The sequence below is a fragment of the Stegostoma tigrinum genome, chromosome 10 (assembly GCF_030684315.1).
Source record: "Stegostoma tigrinum isolate sSteTig4 chromosome 10, sSteTig4.hap1, whole genome shotgun sequence".
In the NCBI taxonomy this organism is placed as follows: Eukaryota; Metazoa; Chordata; class Chondrichthyes; order Orectolobiformes; family Stegostomatidae; genus Stegostoma; species Stegostoma tigrinum.
Genome location: NC_081363.1, coordinates 58,043,184 through 58,062,072, shown reverse-complemented (window position 1 = coordinate 58,062,072; position 18,889 = coordinate 58,043,184). Strand labels below are relative to the sequence as shown.

General features: G+C 42.4%; 1 protein-coding gene across 4 annotated transcripts in view; it reads right to left on the bottom strand.

Moving 5' to 3' along the window:
* ttc6 (tetratricopeptide repeat domain 6) overlaps positions 1-18,889 on the bottom strand; it is a 219,341-nt gene that overhangs the window by 82,639 nt on the left and 117,813 nt on the right. For all 4 annotated transcript variants that reach the window (XM_048537047.2, XM_059649195.1, XM_059649196.1 and 1 more), the window contains 3 exons: positions 18,168-18,304; positions 13,848-14,017; positions 7,424-7,544 (listed from right to left, as the gene is read on the bottom strand). In XM_048537047.2, the coding sequence (XP_048393004.2) occupies positions 7,424-7,544; positions 13,848-14,017; positions 18,168-18,304 (428 nt within the window). The remainder of the gene's footprint in view (positions 1-7,423; positions 7,545-13,847; positions 14,018-18,167; positions 18,305-18,889) is intronic.

Genomic DNA, 18,889 nt, shown 5'->3' with positions numbered 1-18,889 from the left:
AGCTGTGAGTGAAACAGAAAGTGTTTCTTCTTCAGCATTGATAATGGGAACTGCAGATGCTGGAGAATCCAAGATAATGAAATGTGAGGCTGGATGAACACAGCAGGCCCAGCAGCATCTCAGGAGCGCAAAAGCTGACGTTTCGGGCCTAGACCCTTCATCAGAGAGGGGGATAGGGTGAGGGTTCTGGAATAAATAGGGAGAGAGGGGGAGGCTGACCGAAGATGGAGAGAAAAGAAGATAGGTGGAAAGGAGAGTATAGGTGGGGAGGTAGGGAGGGGATAGGTCAGTCCAGGGAAGACCGACAGGTCAAGGAGGTGGGATGAGGTTAGTAGGTAGGAGATGGAGGTGCGGCTTGGGGTGGGAGGGAGGGATGGGTGAGAGGAAGAACAGGTTAGGGAGGCAGAGAAAGGTTGGACTGGTTTTGGGATGCTGCGGGTGGAGGGGAAGAGCTGGGCTGGTTGTGTGGTGCAGTGGGGGGAGGGGATGAACTGGGCTGGTTTTGGGATGCGGTGGGGGAAGGGGAGATTTTGAAGCTGGTGAATCCACATTGGGAACCCTGCAGCCCAATGGTATCAATGTGACTTCACCAGCTTCAAAATCTCCCCTTCCCCCACCGCATGGCAAAACCAGCCCAGTTCGTCCCTCCCCCCACTGCACCACACAACCAGCCCAGCTCTTCCCCTCCACCCACTGCATCCCAAAACCAGTCCAACCTGTCTCTGCCTCCCTAACCTGTTCTTCCTCTCACCCATCCCTTCCTCCCACCCCAAGCCACACCTCCATCTCCTACCTACTAACCTCATCCCACCTCCTTGACCTGTCCGTCTTCCCTGGACTGACCTATCCTCTCCCTACCTCCCCACCTATACTCTCTCCACCTATCTTCTTTTCTCTTTATCTTCGGTCCGCCTCCCCCTCTCTCCCTATTTATTCCAGAACCCTCTCCCCATGCCCCTCTCTGATGAAGGGTCTAGGCCCGAAACGTCAGCTTTTGTGCTCCTGAGATGCTGCTGGGCCTGCTGTGTTCATCCAGCCTCACATTTTATTATCTTCTTCATCATCTCTTGTTCATTTTGCACTTCAGGCTCCTGCACCAGTGCTAGATCAGATTGAAGAGGCTGGATATCTAAAAGGTGAAAGGTAAAGAGGTAGAATTATATTGACAGAAAGTTGGAGAGCAAGAGGTGCCTGCACTGTCTGCTGCATGTCAATCAGAAAAGATTGTGAATTAGACAGGAATAAGATGCCAAAATGTTGCTTTGGTAGGAACAAATTTTCATCTCAATGGTTTTAGCCCACTGTTTATCATGGTCTCAACTGTGTCCACTCCAATCGTGGCCAATGTCGATATTTCCATGGGGGCATTCACAAGTTGCCATTCTTGACCTCCATCTGTCAGGTGCTGGTGTCCCCCAATAATGGCCGCATTTCTCCTACAATACACAGAGCTGTGCTAAATAGTGTGAAATGTGTTTTACTGATGTCCCTGACTTGGCTGAATAGCTACCAGTACATGTCAGGGTGAGGTAAGATGGGAAATGCAAGGTTTGAGTCATGATTGATACCAGCTATTGATAGGTGAGGGAGGAGGTGTTGTGAACCCATCACTTCAGGTATGTAATGCTTGATGATCGCTTGTAAATATACGGTGTGTGAAGATGCATTCACAAACCTTAACCACTCACAGTCGCTGCATCTTTTGTGACGATAGATCCAGGTTTTTGGGGTTTTATTGTAGAATTAACATTCCTATTGCTTTCATGGTGTCTGTCTGGAGAATATCATGGTCATTGAGTACCTCCTTCCTCCTCTTCATCTTCTCCAGCATAATTTTGTTCAAATTTTAGACATGCATCTGATCTGTGCACCAATTCCATTCTTCTGCCCATTAGCTCTTTCTGAACCAGTTCCAGTTCCTGCTGCAGCCAATGAACATCTTGCTTTAAAGGGGTACTGTCTGACTTGAAGCAATACAACTAACTTGAAATGGTGCTAGCCTCACACAATCTTGGGCCCTTTGCTCTGTTATCCGTGTACTTAGCATCACAAGTAGCATGGTGCTGTCATTTAAATTTTTGGCAGCATGAAATTTGCATCACTGTCAAGAACAACAGCATGGGTTCAATTCCCACACCAGCTGAGATTACCATCAAGGTCCTGCCTTCTCATTTGAGGCGTGGTGACCCTCAGGTTAAACCCGCACCATGTCATCTCTGTCTAATGAGACAGCAGCCCTACAGTCCTCTGGGACTATGGTGACTTTACCTTATCTTTTACTATGAAGAGACCTGAGTTAATCAAAATATTACAATCCCAATGCCTGTTTCATTTATTTTTTCCCATAATTTCTTAATTTCTAAGTAATCCACTAGGCATATGCGTTTTAAAGAAGGAGAAAAAGTGAAAGATGCCTTTTAGGAGAAAACAATTAACTCTACTCAGCCATGGCTCATGAAACTTTTGCTTCACATAGGTATATCAGATACATGTCGATACCAGCTTAATTCTTTGTACCCAGGACAGAAATTCACCTAATTCCATATCTTCATTTTCTTGGACTTATCTTGTCATTAAATTAACTCATACTTAAACTGATGTAGCAGCTAAAGTACAAATGCCACATTTAGAAATTTGAGTTTAAAAGACATATTTGTGCTGTTAACTGATTGAGGAGGTCATTCCTGCTGTGCAAATATCAGTTCTGTTTGAGGTAAGTGACAGGTAAACTTTGTGCTGCCTCCTCATTACCATGATTCAGGGATGTGGCCTAGCACCACCCACACTGCTGGCTGTAGTCTAATCCACTTAATATAAAATGGCACTGCAACTCTTAAGATTGAAAATAACTGAAATTGAATATTAAAGAGGAAGAAAAGTGGAGCACCACCCCAAATGGAGAAGGCACCAAGATTGACCAGTATTGCTCCACAGGCAGCAGTTACAGAGATGAATAGAAGCAAATATAACATTATTCCTCTGGTGTGTCAATGAGTCCTCAGAAGGGAGTGGAAGAAAGTGGTCCGTACTCACCAAACTAGGAGTCTCCTTTTCTGCTCAATGTACCACATCCTCATCACTCACTTGACTGTTTTTAACAGCACATAGGACTCAGGCCTAACATTCCTACTCACTCCTATTCACACATACAGCTTCCAGTGATGACAGTCCCGTACCCAACTCTCATCACCTTTCCAGATTTTATCTACAACAGGCACACCATCCAAATATGATTCCACACTTGCAGCAAAAAATGAATGCTGTCACAGTTACATACTCCACAATGGAGAAAGTCAGAAGTCAAAAGACACCAGGTTATAGTCCACAGTCCTGATGAAGGAACAGCATCATAGAATATCATCTCATATAATCCCCACAGTGTGGAAACAGGCCCTTCAGCCCAACAAATCCACACTGACCCTCAGAGCATCCCATCCAGAACCATCTCCCTAATCTACCCATCCCTGGACACCACAGGCAATATAGCATGGCCAATCCACCTACCCTGCATATCTTTGGATTGTGGGAGGAAACCAGAGAACCCAGAGGAAACCCACACAGACAAAGGGAGAATGTGCAAACTCCACACAGACAGTCACCCAAGGGTGGAATTGAACCGAGGTCCCTGGCACTATGGGAAGGCAATGCTAACCACTGAGCCACCGTGCCAGCCAGTACTCTGAACGCTTGTGATTTCACTTAAACCTGTTGGGCTATAACTTGGGTGCCGTGCGACTTCTGACTTTGTCCACCTGCGTCCAACACTTTCTTCTTGATATCTTGGGTAGTGTAGCAACAGGTTCCATTGAGATAAATGAAAATAGTAATGTGTTACAGTCCTTTGCTCCATTTCAAATCCTTCACCACTTTCATTCTGAAATATTTAATGCATTGAAAACTGCAAATGATGTGACCATGGACCTCCTGATTTATTTGAACTCCTGAACCCAATCATGCTTTGGATTTTATGTTTCATGGCCAGCTGGCCAGGCCTCAGCACAGCTCAAAGAAACAAACCACTCACTTGGTCTGAGACTAACATCCAACAGCTCAGGTTGGTGATGTGTCACTGGGTATGAGTAGGCTGCAGCCAGGCTGGAGAAAATGGATCGTTCATATCACATCTCCTGTTTTGGGTGGTGGCTGGGGAAATGTGGTTGGCTAGGTGGCAGTGGAATTCTGTTATAAGGGACTGAGATGAGGAATTCAATAGGGCAACACAGCGAAGAATGCAGACTATAGCACATTCTGAGAAGCTTGGTGCATTGGCAAGTCTAAAACAAAGCCCATCAGGAAGCATGCAGCTGTCTGGCTCCAACATGACAGATGGCATTCAGCAACATTGGGTTCCATTCTTTCCACAGTGAACGTGGTTGCCAATTTTATATCAGGCACTTTCAGACCTGACTGTTTTCAGGCTTGTTTTCAACATCCATTGCAGCATAGGTGAAAACTCCTAATACTTCAGTCCCACAAATGGAAGTCTATACTGCGGTCATAGAGATGTATGCAATCATTGCTAATTCATTGTTCAAAAGGGTTTGCAGGCTCCCACAACAATTCAGCAATCTGCCCTCCAACAGGTTGTTATTATTGCACAGTGCCAGCTGCAGGAAATAGCACCAAGACCAGGGGAGGATGAAACTCCAGTTCTTTGTCGCTATGACGATATCTATGCATCTACCATCACACTTGCTAATGCATCTCAGACAAACTGCCTAGACTTCTGCTGCCCCTGCCTTCAAAGTCAGTCCTTCAAAGTCTAGAATTGCTCAGAGTGTATGCAGGGCCATCTGCAGTCTCCTCCAGTGAAAGTCACCAACCTTCCACCAGCCATACCAGAGTTACTGGGAATAGTACTGTGCATTTGGACAGGCAAAGGCATCAACAATCTATGGAAGAACTTTAGAGATAACAAGGCATAGAGCTGGATGAACACAGCAGGCCATGCAGCACCATAGGAGCAGGAAAGCTGACGTTTCAGGCCTAGACCCTTCATTTGGCCCCGAGGCAGATTGGGAGGTGGAGGTGTTCAGTGAAATAGTGGGCAGTACCATTGAGGTGGCTCCATAATGCAGTCGCACAATTATTTTGTCAGTGGTGGGTTGCAAATCAAATCAGCTTCCTATTCAAAAGATGAAAGAAATTTGCATACTTCAAGACCCAATTTATGGGAATACAGACACTGGAACAGACTCTCACTCATAGTGGGATTGCCTGCTTAATGAAGGCAGCCTCCCTACAGCAGGCTGGTGCAAGGGCACTTGTGTTAGAGAGCAGTATAATCAAGGAAGGCAATACCCATCGATCCAAGGCTTTCCCTGGAGTAAGTTCCCCTTTAATTCTCAGTCCCTGAATTTTTAATTGACTATCATTTATCTCTTTAAGTCTGAGGTCTCTTACTCTTCTCAGCAGTGCCCTCCCATTCTGCTGGCACTGTGAGACTTCTGAGCTGCCAGCCATCTGATTCAGCAGGCACTGTCAGAAAGCTGTCTGAAAGCTTGAATGAACAACTCAATCGCAGGCAGCGAATCCAGGTGTTGCCTGCTGTAAAATAGCTGAGCCAGTCTTGCTGCTGGGACATGCGGGCTTAGGACTTGCTTTTCCCCTTGATATCAGGGTCCCAAAGGCTATGATAAAATCCACTGATGGAATGCCAAACTTGTGTTTGTTTGTACAACAGGAAGATGATATGCAAAAGAATTCTATTGTTAGAAGTTTTTAAGGGATTGATGAATTCATGTTGCAGAGTTGAAGACACTGTGAGATATCCTACTGTACAAACCACAGATGGTACTGTGTAGGTACAGCAAGTAATCAGGAAAGTGAATAGAATGTTAGAATTTATACAAGGGGAATTGAATGCAAGAGTAGGGAGGCTATGTTTCAGTTAGACAGGGCATTGGTGAGACTATGTCTGGAGTATTCTGTATAGTACTGATCACCTGGTTACAGTGCCTTATGACGAAAGGCGAGTCAGGCTAGGTCTATATCCTCTGGAGTTTGGAACGGTCAGAGGTGACTTCGTTGAAATATAGAAAATTCTGAAGGGTCAAGACCAAGTGGATGCTAAAATAATGTTTCCACTTTTGAAAGAACCTAGAACTACAGGTCAATGTTTTAAATAAGCGACCCCTTATTTTTAAACTGAGATGGAGAAATATTTTTTTTCTCTCAGAGGGTTACGAGTGTTTTGAATTCCCTTCCTCAAAAAGTGGTTGCAGGATTTTTAAATATTTTAAGGCAGAGGTAGATTCTTGATGGCCAAGTGTAATGGAATGTGGCCTTTATTTCAAAGGGTTGGAGTACAGCACAGCCCACCTCCTGTTACCATTTTATGTTGTCTAGTTTGCACTTTCGAGTGGATGTGAGCTCCCTAACCCACACTGACATTCTTTCTCTGGTTTTATGATCTAGGATGGCTATGGCCTGTAACTTAATCCTCCTTCTTTGTAGAACCTTCCTCCCATACATTCTTGACTCCATGTTCTGGTTAATTTGCAAACCAACATGCACTGTCACCACAGCCCCGTATATATGATATTCTTCTGTTCCTCCTGACCGTAAGAACCAGCTACCAAAAGCTAACTCCAAAAGCAGCGCATTACTTCCCCAAGTTCAGCCTACAAGAAAAGCTAAATTAAAAATAACTATAACTCTTTAAGTGAACATAAATAATGCTGCTGCTTAGCCCACCAAGCCGATGAAACACTTGGCTTCCTGCAGTGAGAGCTAAATATGCCCAATGGACCTGCGTGATCCAAATGCAGTAGGTGGGTACCGTATCACCTAGAAGATGTTGTGACGATGGTTGGCACCAAATGAGTTGTTTCTGGTGTACACAAGGACCCCAATACAAGTACCCTTCTCAAAGTGATGTGTCACATGGACCACAATATAAATTGGGCTGAGCTGGACTGATAATCTAAGTGCCTGATACTCGCTTATCAAAGGCTGTACTACAAGGCCATTCATGTATAAGATTTATTATTGACCTCAGAGCAGCTCATCCAGGATTGTGGCACCTGGTGCCACCAAATTAAAAAAAAGCTTCCTTCCAAAGTAATTACAAATGAGACGGTAAAGACAAAAGAGAGGAAATCCAAAAGACAGGAAATCCTAAACCAACAACTCATTCAAAATTCAATCATCTGTGGTAAGCCAAATGTAAACATGATCAGCTTCACCTAAAAGAATGAACAACACGCACAAGGAAGGCATTATCTGGACAGAGCATTGACTTGGTGGCAGGATTCACCAGTACATACTTCCATACATAGATCCATACAAACCCCCCTGGCTTATATGAACAGTGAGAGTTAATTGCGCATGCCTGTGGATTTAATTAAGGAATGATGCTGTATTACTTTTCTGGTACAATCAGCTAACTGACTAAAAGTGGAAGAAGATTCAGAGAGTGTACCTGTCAAGCTTGAGGACGCTTTCAAAGTCATATATTGCTGCATGCCATTCGCTGCGATCAGTGTACAAAATACCACGATGCAAAAATGATGACAAATTCTCAACATCATCATTGATAAGCACTGTAAAGAACGTAGATAAGCTTGTTATTCAATATTATCTATTAAATCAAACAAGAAGTCTACTTTGTTTATTGGCCACTTTATTTCTAAGATTTCTATACAGCATTCGCCTATGCAACATTGGTGAAAAAAATTGAAGGGGTGACAGTGCAGAGATGCCTCTAAACTATGCCAGTTTGCAGGGTCACAGTGAGTTTCTAAGATTGGTATTCCTTCAATGAGCTGGCAAGTATATAATCTAATTGTGGAATGGTATATAACCTATGTGAATGAAAGTATATAGTATACTCCCCATTTCTTCCAGCAAGAATGAACGTAAGTATGAAAGAAGACAAGGTGTGAAAGTGTCAATCATGTCCCATATTCGTCCCCCACTGGCATAAGTTTACCTCAAAAACTGGTGGAAGAAGAAAATTTCCAATCAACGTGGATTCATTTCTCTTCTTACAAATATGAATTGAATTGTTTTATCACAACAATGAGACAAATTTTATTTCATATCACATCTAAACAAGTAACCTTTCAGTGTTAAGAAATACTTCTCTGAAAGTCTTATCCTATCCCATTCCATTCCTTCTTCTAATTGTCCCTTGTTGTGTATTTGCTGGACTCTCTAGTCCTCCACTCTCCAACACTACATGATCTGTTCCCCTGGTCAAAGGGTCAATAAACAAGGGGGTCATAATTTTAAGGTGAAAGGCAGGAGGTTAGAGGGCATTTCAGGAAAACTGTTTTCACCCAGAGGGTGGTGTGGTCTGGAATGCGCTGCCTGGGGAGTATAGTTGAGGCAAGAAAAAACACAATCTTTAAGTTTTACTTGGATGAGCATTTGAACTGTCATAACCTTAAGGCTATGGACCTAGTGCAGTAAACTGGGACTAGTATAGGCAATAGCGTATTTTTGGCAGTACAGACTCAATGGGCTAATGGGCCCCTTCTGTATCATTGGTGAGGTAAGAGTGACAGCCCTTGATGTCAAGGTCACATTCAATCAACTGTGGCATTAAGGAGCCCTGGCAAAACTGGAATCAGTGGGTATCAGGAACAAACACTCCACTGGCTGGAATCATACCTGACACATAGGAAGATGGTCATGGTTGTCGGAAGGCAGTCATCTCAGTTCCATGGCATCTCCGCATAAGTTCCTCAAGGTAGTGTCTTAGACACAACCATCTTCAGTTGCTTCATCAATGACTTTCCCTCCATCATAAAGTCAGAAGTGGGGATGTTCACTAATGATTGCACAATGTTCAGCATCATTCGCAACTCCTCCAATTCTGAAGCAGTCCATGTTCAAATTCCACAGGACCTGGACAATATCCAAGCTTGGGCTGACAAGCGGCAAGTAACATTTGTGCCATATAAATGCCAGGTGATGACCATCTCCGATAAGAGACAATCTAATCACTGCCCCTTGATATTTAATGGTGTTATCATCAGTGAATCCCCCACAATTAATGCCCTTGAGGTTAACATTGACAGAAACTCAACTGAACTGTCACATAAACAGAGTAGCGACAAGAGCAGGTCAGAAGCTAGGAATACTGTGACAAATAATTCACCTCCTGACTCCCCAAAGCCTGTCCACCATCTATAAGGCACAAGTCAGAAGTATGATGGAATACACCCCACTTGCCAGGATGGGTGCAGCTCCAGCAACACCCAATAAGTTTGACACCAGTCAGAATAAAGCAGCCCACTTAATTAGCGCCACATCCACAAACATCCTTTCCTCCTCCGCCAATGCCTAGTCTCAGCAGTGTTACAATCTGCATGATGCACAGCAGAAATTCACCAAAGATCCTTCGACATCACCTTCCAAACCCACAACAACCTTCATCTAGAAGGACAACGGCAGCAGATACATGGGGACACCACCACCTTCAAGTTCCCCTCCATCTTGACTTGAAGATATATTGCTCTTCCTTCACTGTTGCTGGGTCAAAATCCTGGAACTCCATCCCTAATGGCATTGAGGGTCTACTTACAGCACGTGGACTGTAGTGGCTCAAGAAGGCAGCTCACCACCACCTTCTCAAGGGCAACCAGGGATGGGCATTCTAATGCTGGCCAGCCAGCGATGTCCGTGTCTCACGAATAAATGAAAAAAATTCTATGATCTATGTTCAGCAAAGTTTATCGATTTATCCTTTCATACTCCCATCTCCATGAATTTCAAGCATAGCATATTGTTGAACACTTCTTACATCACCTTCTTCTCTATGCCCATTTCTTCGGCAGAAGTCCTCTCCCCATTCTACAGATCCTTTCACCTCTCACCGATACACGCTCAACACCTTAATTTCTCAGCTTCTTTCACCCCCCACTTAAATGCTCCGAAAATGCTGCACTCGTCTGTCAGGTTGAACTGTCTTTGTGTGGATGTGAGTCATACCTATCTTCTTGTGGGGTTTGTGAAATGGTACATGCTTCAGTTCTAATAGGCCCCCACTATATGCTTCAGTTCTAATAGGCCCCCACTCACAACAATGAGCTTTTTCCCAGTACATTGATGATCATATCACACATGATTGTCCTGCTTCTGATCAGAACTGGAAAAATTAATCAATTTTCCTTCAGACTTCAACCCTTCAATCACCTTTACCTAGTCTATCTCTGACTTTTCCATTCCCAGTCTTGACTTCTCAGTCTCCAATTCTGGGGATAGGCTGTCTACTTATATTCTCTACAAATACAATATTGGTAGGAGTGCCCAGTATAACATTTTTATGGAGACAAAGTTTATCTTCACATCGAGAATACCATCCATGATATTATGGAGCACTACCAACATGGTGAATGGAATAGATTTCAAACAGTTTTAACTACTGGGGTGAGGAAAGTTTAGCAACTTGAGGCATCCTCGCTGAAATGATTACAAATTAGGGAACTTTATAGAACAAAGAACAGGAAGAACAATACAGCACAAGAACAGGCCCTTTGGTCCTCCAAGCCTGCACTGACACATTTTGGCCTTCCATACTAAAACTGTCTTCACTACTGGACCCAAATATTCCCTTCCTATTCATGTACTCATCCAGGTGCTTCTTGAATGCTGCTATTGTGTCAGCTTCCACCACCTCCCCTTGCAACGTGTTCCAGGCACTCACCACCCTTTGTGTAAAAAACCTGCCTCTCACATCTCTTTTAAATGTCCATGCCTCATCCTCTGTGGGATGCAAATGGGAATTAAGCGGATAGGCCCTCTGGCCACAGCCAGAGATATTGATATTGCGCTCCATCTGCAGGGGCGCAGAAGACAGCGTACAGCTTGGCAACTTTAACTGTTTCCATCAGGGATCTGGATGTGGAGGCCAGTTCATTATGAATGAAGATCCCCAAGGATTGTCCACTCAGCCTATTGTATCTGCTCCCCTTACTCATAAATAACTTATAATATTTCTGTCCTAAATATACTCAATGACTTGGCCTCCACAACCTTCTACGGCAATGAGTTCCACAGATTAACGATCCTTGGGTTAAAGAATCTCATTTGCATCTCGGTTCTAATGGTCATCATTTCAATCTGAAGCTGTGCCTTCGGGTCCTAGACTCTCCTACTAGAGGAAACATCTTCTCCACATCTACTCTATCCAGACCTCTCAGTATTCTATTAATTGCAATCAGATCCCTGCTCATCCTTCTACACTCCATTGAGTACAAATTCAGAGTCCTCAAGCGCTCCTCATATGACAAGATTTTCATCCTCGGAATCATTCTTGTAAACCTCCACTGAGCCTCCTCCAATGCCAGCACATCCTTTCTTAGATCCAAGGTCCAAAATTGCTCAGAAAATTCCCAAATGACCACAGCCTTATACAGCAGTATATCACTGCTGTTGTATTCCAGCCCTCTTGAAATGAACGCTAACAATGCATTTCTCCTCCTAACTGCCAACTGAACTCGCACGTTAACTTCAAGAAAATCCTGAACTAGAACTCCCAAGTTGTCCCTTTGTGCTTCAGATCTCCAAGCACTTTCTACATTTAGAAAATAGTCTACACCTCTATTCTTCCTGCACAAACTCACACTTTTCCACAATTTATTTCATCTACCACTTCTTTACCCACTGTCCTAGGCTGTCTACGTCCTTCTGTAGCCTCCCAAATTACTCAACATGACCTGCCTGAACCCTCCACCTATCTTTGTGTCATCTGCAAACTTAACAACAATGCCATCAGTTCCTTTGTCCAGATTATTAATGCATAATGTAATACTTGTGGTCCCAACACTGGCCCCTATGGAATTCCATCCTGAAAAACATTTTATCCCTACTCTCTGCCTTCTGCCAGTCAGCCAATCCTCTATCCATGCCAGTACCTTGCCACTAACAGCGTGGTACCTTATCTTATTTGGCAGCCTCCTTTGTGGCACCTTGTCAAAAGGCCTTCTGGAAATCCAAATAAATCAGACAGGCCATTCAGCACTTCCAGCCTGCTTCACCATTCAATGATTGGCCCTAACTTTAGTTTGCTGCATATCCCTCACACCCATTGGTTCCTTAGTTAGTCAAGAATCTATCTCCTGCTGAATTAAAAACATCAATGAGTCTGCCTCCACTGCTTTCTGAGGAAGAGAATTGCACAGACCCACAAAGACTTCTCCACATCTCTACCTTAAATGAGAGAACCTTGAGCTTTAAACAGTTTCCTTTAGTCTAGTCTCATCCTTTCAACATCTACCTGTCATGTTCCCTCTTGCTCTTATACGTTTCGATGAGATCACCTCCAAATCATCTAAAGCCCAGTGGAGATAGGTCCAAACAACCCATCCTTTCCCTTTAAGGCAAACACCTCATCAATTAAGTGAACCTTCTCTGCAATATTCCTCATGCAATTTTAGCCTTTCTTCAGGAAAGAAACAAAATATTTCAGGGCATTTGAGGTCTCATCAAAATTCTATACAACCATTGCAAAACATCACTAGTTATACATTCCACTCCCCTTGCATTAAATGACAACATTTAAGTTCTCATTTACCTGCTATACCTGCATGCTAACTTGTTGTGACTCACATACTAGAACACCCAGTTCCATCTGTAAAGCAGTATTCTTCAATCTTCTCTCTATGCCTGTAATATGTGGTTTCCCTATATTCTGCCTGCCAAAGTCGCAAGCTCACATTTTCCCACATTTTACATCATTTGCCAAATTTTTGCGTATTCACTTAACCTATCTGTATCACTCCGCAGACTCATTATTTCCTCTTTATAACTTATTTTCCTACCTCTCATCGTGTCATCAGCAAATTTAGCAACAAAGTATTCAGTGTCTTCATCCAAGTCATTGATATATCAGCCCCAGCACCAATTCCTTTGGCGCTGCATGTGCCAACCTGAAAATGATCCATTTATGCCTAGTCTCTGCTTCTGGCACTGTTTCTGAATTTAAACCAACCTCTTCGTCTTAACTGGCTTTCACACAAAATAAATCAGACAGCATTCACCATGTAAGTGTTTCCATAGGCCTATAATTCTCTTGAAAAGAATAACTATCTAATAATCAATCGTATTTGTTCATTTTTCAAATTCTTATGTAACATGTGGTCTTCCCTAACCCATTCAGCTGCCTCCCTAAACCATTTCATTGAAACTGTCTCAAAATGGATGCAGTCTTTGGTCTGGAGAAAGGGAAGCCAAAGACAGGATTGCCTACCACAAAGCCCTGAGATAACCTTAGCCTTTCAGAGGCCTGTAGAAATAGTAGTAGTAAATGTACCCAGTAAAAAGAGACATACAGTCTATTCTTCCCACGGAAGAGCTCCCACCTGGGGATCCAACCTGCATTAATGCAAGTTGGTCAAAAAGTAATTCTGTTTCAAAAGACATTTTAAGACCCTCTATAAAAGGGCCAAAGAGGTAACAAAACAATCATTCACTCCCTCGCATTTGGATCATGGTTTTTCAGGCTCTGCAGGGTGGCAGGTGCCTGAGACATGTTTCAAATGCTGCAGGTTTCCAAAGGTGATACTTAAATCAAATCATTTCAGGCCATTCCGGTATCCACAGGCAGGAAGATGGAAAGGACCACTAGCAGGCATCTCTCTGGAAAACTCATCACTGCCTGTTCCTGATAATTCTCGGTACTTAAATGTTCATCAAGATCAGCATCTCTCGCACCATTAACAACTTATTTGACTGGAGGAAGCCACAGTCCATTTTCTTGCAATCAATACCATTTACGTGATAAAAAACTAAAAATGTGTGACAGTTTTGGCTTTGTTCACAGCTTAGTAGACAACTCTACTTCTGCTAATATTTGTATAACCCTTCGCTGTAATACATATATAAAGTCTGCATTATACCTGAAACACTAAAGTCCTGTAATGCTTGCTGTGGCTGTATCTTTCGCAGCAAGCAGCCTCTGTGATAGAAAGCCACCCAGTTGTTAGGATCCAAGTGAATAGCAACAGAAAAATCCTCAATTGCTTCCTTGTGCATTCCTTGTTTAGCGTATGCCTGTCCACGATAATTCCTAACATGGAAAATTTTCAGAAATATTATTTGTGAATCATAAAGTGATACCTGGAAACACTTAGATGTATCATGCAAATGCCTATCATTCAAAGGTGGAAGGGGAAGGGTGGATCAGGGCCAAAGAATGGTGTGGCGAAGGTGAGAGGCTCTTTAATCTTATCTGCGAAAACAGAGTCAGTGTCTCTCCAAATAGAGGAGGGACTTTAAACTGGCCACCTCGGCATCTGCCCATCTCTGCCTCCACCCAAAGTTTGACTCCAGGCTATCCAGCAGCACAGGAGATGACAATCCCACCTGTAGCACTGCTTTGTGGGTGATGGCATATGGGAAGCAGGGCTTTGGATGAAGTAAAAGCTACAGAAAGGCGGTGGTAGCAATTCAGTCTGTAGTATTCTGGAACAGTCATCCTGGACATGACAACATCATGAACAAGGGTTTACGAAGCAGCGGAGGTTTGAGTAAGGTATGACAGCTGAGGTTTGTTTAGGATTCCAAGGTTAGAAACAGTCTGATTCACTTTGAACAATGTGCAAGAAAGAGAATAAAATTTGTGGCAAAGGTGAAAGGTTTGATGTGTGGTTTGGAAGCAATGATTTTAGTTTTCAAGTGTTTTATTTTGGGGAAACCGATCCACTTAAACTAGATAAAATGTCTCTTCTAATTCATCTTGCAAGTCATTTACAATTGAATTTTCAAAGTCGCAACTGTTTACCTTTTGGCCCTCCATCGTGATAAATTTCTGTAGCTAGTGGTCTGCCTAACCACTCTCATTTCTACAACTGATACCTTCATCCACATTGGAACTATTATTCTTGCTTACCTGATCATTCATCAGGAACAACTTTAATTTACACTTCCTTAAGTCTGAGTGACGCAAGTATGAATGGATACGGTGACCAAGTGGTTTAATGTTGAAAGGTAGATTTCCCTCCCGAACAGCTTTGTGGGTCAACACACAGCAGGAGGACAGCAGCGATTCAAGAAGGCAGCTCACCACCACCTTCTCAAGGGCAACTAGGGATGGACAAGAAATGCTGGCCACCCAGGAACGTCCACATCCCACAAATGAATAGGGGAGAAAAAACAATTACTCTCAGAACTGGCTCAATTGTAAACTAACAATATCAAATCCTGTGATCAGAGATAATGGGAACTGCAGATGATGGAGAATCCGGGATAACAAAGTGTGGAGCTGGATGAACACAGCAAGCCAAGCAGCATCTGAGGAGCACAAAAGCTGACATTTCGGCCCTAAGATGCTGCTTGGCCTGCTGTATTCATCCAGCTTCACACTTTGTTATCAAATCCTGTTCTCATCTATTAAGAAACTGTTCACTTATTCCATGGAAACTGAACTGCAAACATAACCCTGTTTCTTTTCTTTAGTCCGAAATATCTTCTTTGTCTCCTCCATCCTTACCTTCAACAACAAAGAGATCAAGGATTCCTTGATCCACAAAATATCTTTTCTGAGATAAAGCGATCAAAGCTATAAACAGTGCTCCAGGTGTGGTCTAACTCAGTCCCATACAATTAGAACATAGAACATTACAGCACAGTACAGGCCCTTCGGCCCTCAATGTTGTGCCGACCTGTCATACCCATCTCAAGCCCATCTAACCTACACTATTCCATGTACGACCATATGCTTATGCAATGACGACTTAAATGTACCTAAAGTTGGCAAATCTACTACCGTTGCAGGCAAAGCATTCCATTCCCTTACTACTCTCTGAGTAAAGAAACTACCTCTGACATCTGTCCTATATCTTTCACCCCTCAATTTAAAGCTATGCCCCCTCGTGCTCGCCGTCACCATCCAAGGAAAAAGGATCTCCCTATCCACCCTATCTAACCCTCTGATTATTTTATATCTTTCAATTAAGTCACCTCTCAACCTTCTTCTCTCTAATGAAAACAGCCTCAAGTCCCTCAGCCTTTCCTCGTAACAACTTCCCTCCATATCAGGCAACATCCTAGTAAATCTCCTCTGCACCCTTTCCATAGCTTCCACATCCTTCTTATAATGCGGTGACCAGAAGTGTACACAATACTCCAAGTGAGGCCGCACCAGAGTTTTGTACAGCTGCAGCATAACCTCTTGGTTCTGGAACCCGATCCCTCTATTAATCAAAGCTAAAACACTGTATGTCTTCTTAACAGCCCTGTCAACCTGGGTGGCAACTTTCAAGGATCTGTGTACATGGACACCAAGATCTCTCTGCTCATCTACACTACCAAGAATCTTACCATTAGCCCAGTACTTTGCCTTCCGGTTACTCCTACCAAAGTGCAATTGAAGCTCGTTGCTCCCACTCAAATTCTCTTGCAATAAAGGCCAACATTCCATTAGCCTTCCTAATATCTTGCTTCATCTGCTTGTTAGCCTTCAGTGACATTGATAAGGGCACCCAGGTCCTTTCATACAACTATACCTTCCAAACCTCTTACCATTTAGGAAGTACACTGTACATTTTCTCCTACCAAAGTGAATAACCTTACATGTTTCAAACTTATATTCCTTCTGCTACACTCTTGCCCATTCACTTAGCCTGTGCAAATCCTCCTGAAGCAACTTTACATCTCCCTCACAACATACACATCCACTTAACTGTTTATCATCCACAAATCTGGAAATATGATGTTTGGTTCCCCAATTCCAAATCATTGACATATATAGTGAACATGAGGTGAATTCAATTTTTCCCAAGGATAATTTGGATTGCTGACCGCTTGAAATGTCTTTCAATGACTTGACATTAAAAGACAAGCAGACATTGGGAAAATAAAATGAAGATGAGGGTATCAGACAGAATGCACGGCAATACAGAAACATGGTCAATGCTCTGCTGTATTTTGCATGGGTAAGGGCCAACATTTTCTCCACGACACTTCACACTCACCCTGATTCTGCCACTGCAGTCAAACTTTACCAAAGCTCATTGGTTCGCAAACTGACTATTGCATATAGCATCTCCACTCTATAGCTGTCAATTACATCCACTTCCTCATTCTTGCTTTCTGGCTAAAAAGCTATACAAACCCAAGTAAGCAGAAAGTAAATGAGCACTAAGAAATGAAGCTCAGAGTCACCCTGTATAGATGCAACCTGTGCACATGCTCCATGCCTGTGTGCACAAATCAACCTAGCAGGAGCATGTGAGTCTGAAATGCCCCTGTTCTCCAGGTGAGGTTCTGAAAGCTAAAGTGGAATCTGAGTTGGTGCAAGATCAGCCACGATAATGGGTGAGGCTGCTGGTTTCCTTATGCTAACTTTGATGGATGAAAATGGAAGAGGACGCTGTAAATGTAACAATCAAGGATAAGTTGATGAAGGGACATTAATATAATTGTCCTATTTGCCCACAATTCTCACCATTACTCATGATGATCAAGGAAATAGAGGAATTCTGCCCTTAGATTTTACTACATCCAGTCTGACTCCAATGCACTTGTGACTCACTAAAGTGTTTCGTCCTTCTGAGTGAAAACTAGAAGAATATTTGGCCATTATGGGAAGGAAATTATCTCAGCTGAGATCTCACATAACATCTATATGCATACACTTCTTGTAGGCTCTACAGCAGAACCATCAGGAACAGATGTGTCAGAGGTTACTATGCTGTAAATGATGATCACTAAGAACAATTTTAAACAAATTACAAACTGTCTCTGCATTGCTTCTGTGTCAAAGGTCATTGCACTTTCTTTCTGGAAAAGAAACAAGCTTGGCTGGGGTAAAGTTTTCGTTAAAACAATGCTTAAAATTCAGCAAGTTCTGAACATCATAAATACTTTTAACAATTGATGCAGTAAAGGTTACATAGGTAACAACAATAATACAATAATAATAAATTACAAAAAGTTTTATTTCAAATATTCAGCATTATTTTACAAATTATGACATCTAATACACCCAGGTGATTTTAAGAAATTGCTACCATCGTTTGCTCTTTAAACTAAGATCCTTAGAAACCACTGAATAACTGTTTATGACAATACTCCAGGGTTTCAACCGATCTTAAATAAGATCTCACAGCAATTGATTAAAAGAACTCTGGTGGAAATTAATTACATTGGTAGTTCTGAGGCAGAGTTGATAATTGACTAATGTTTAAGTGCATTAAAAAAATTCTATTGTAACTTACCTGGCTTTAGCATTGCCAGGTTCCTGTTTGATCAGTGCTGTAAGGTCCTGAATTGCTAAGTGCCAGGTGGAATTCTCAAAATAATATAAACCACGTTTCATTATAGCATCTGTTCTTTTTGGGTTCAAACGAAAAGCCTACAATACAATATATAAAATGTTTATGATATCTTAATTATAGTATTTTTCCATTTATCATGTTTCAATCAGTAATTGGTCAACGAATTCAGCATCCAAACATATTATATCCATAGTACTATATTGTGTGAATAAACAATTTTTAAAGATGTGATATGTTTACAGGCTTTCTTTCTGAAGTAATCTTGCACCCCCATTCCAACTTACTCTCTTTTAGAAAAAATATAATCAACGTTAATTTCCTGTTTCATAAAGCTTCTATGCTTTCCACGGCTGAATTACACTCTGAGCAAATTAATGCATTAGAGTGTGCTTCTAACTTTGTGCCACTATTGGGGAGCCTCATCAACTGAATGCCTATATCAGAAATTTGGGTAAATATTCCATATGATTTTCTGACTATTTCAATAACTGGTAACTAAAATCACATAGAGTCATTGAGTCATACAGTAGCAAAGCAGACCCTCAGTCCAACTCATCTGTCCTGACCAGCCATCCCTATCTGACCTCATCCCATTTGCCAGCATTTTGCCCATATCCCTCTAAACCCTTCCCAAACATATACCCATCTTGATGCTTTTTAAA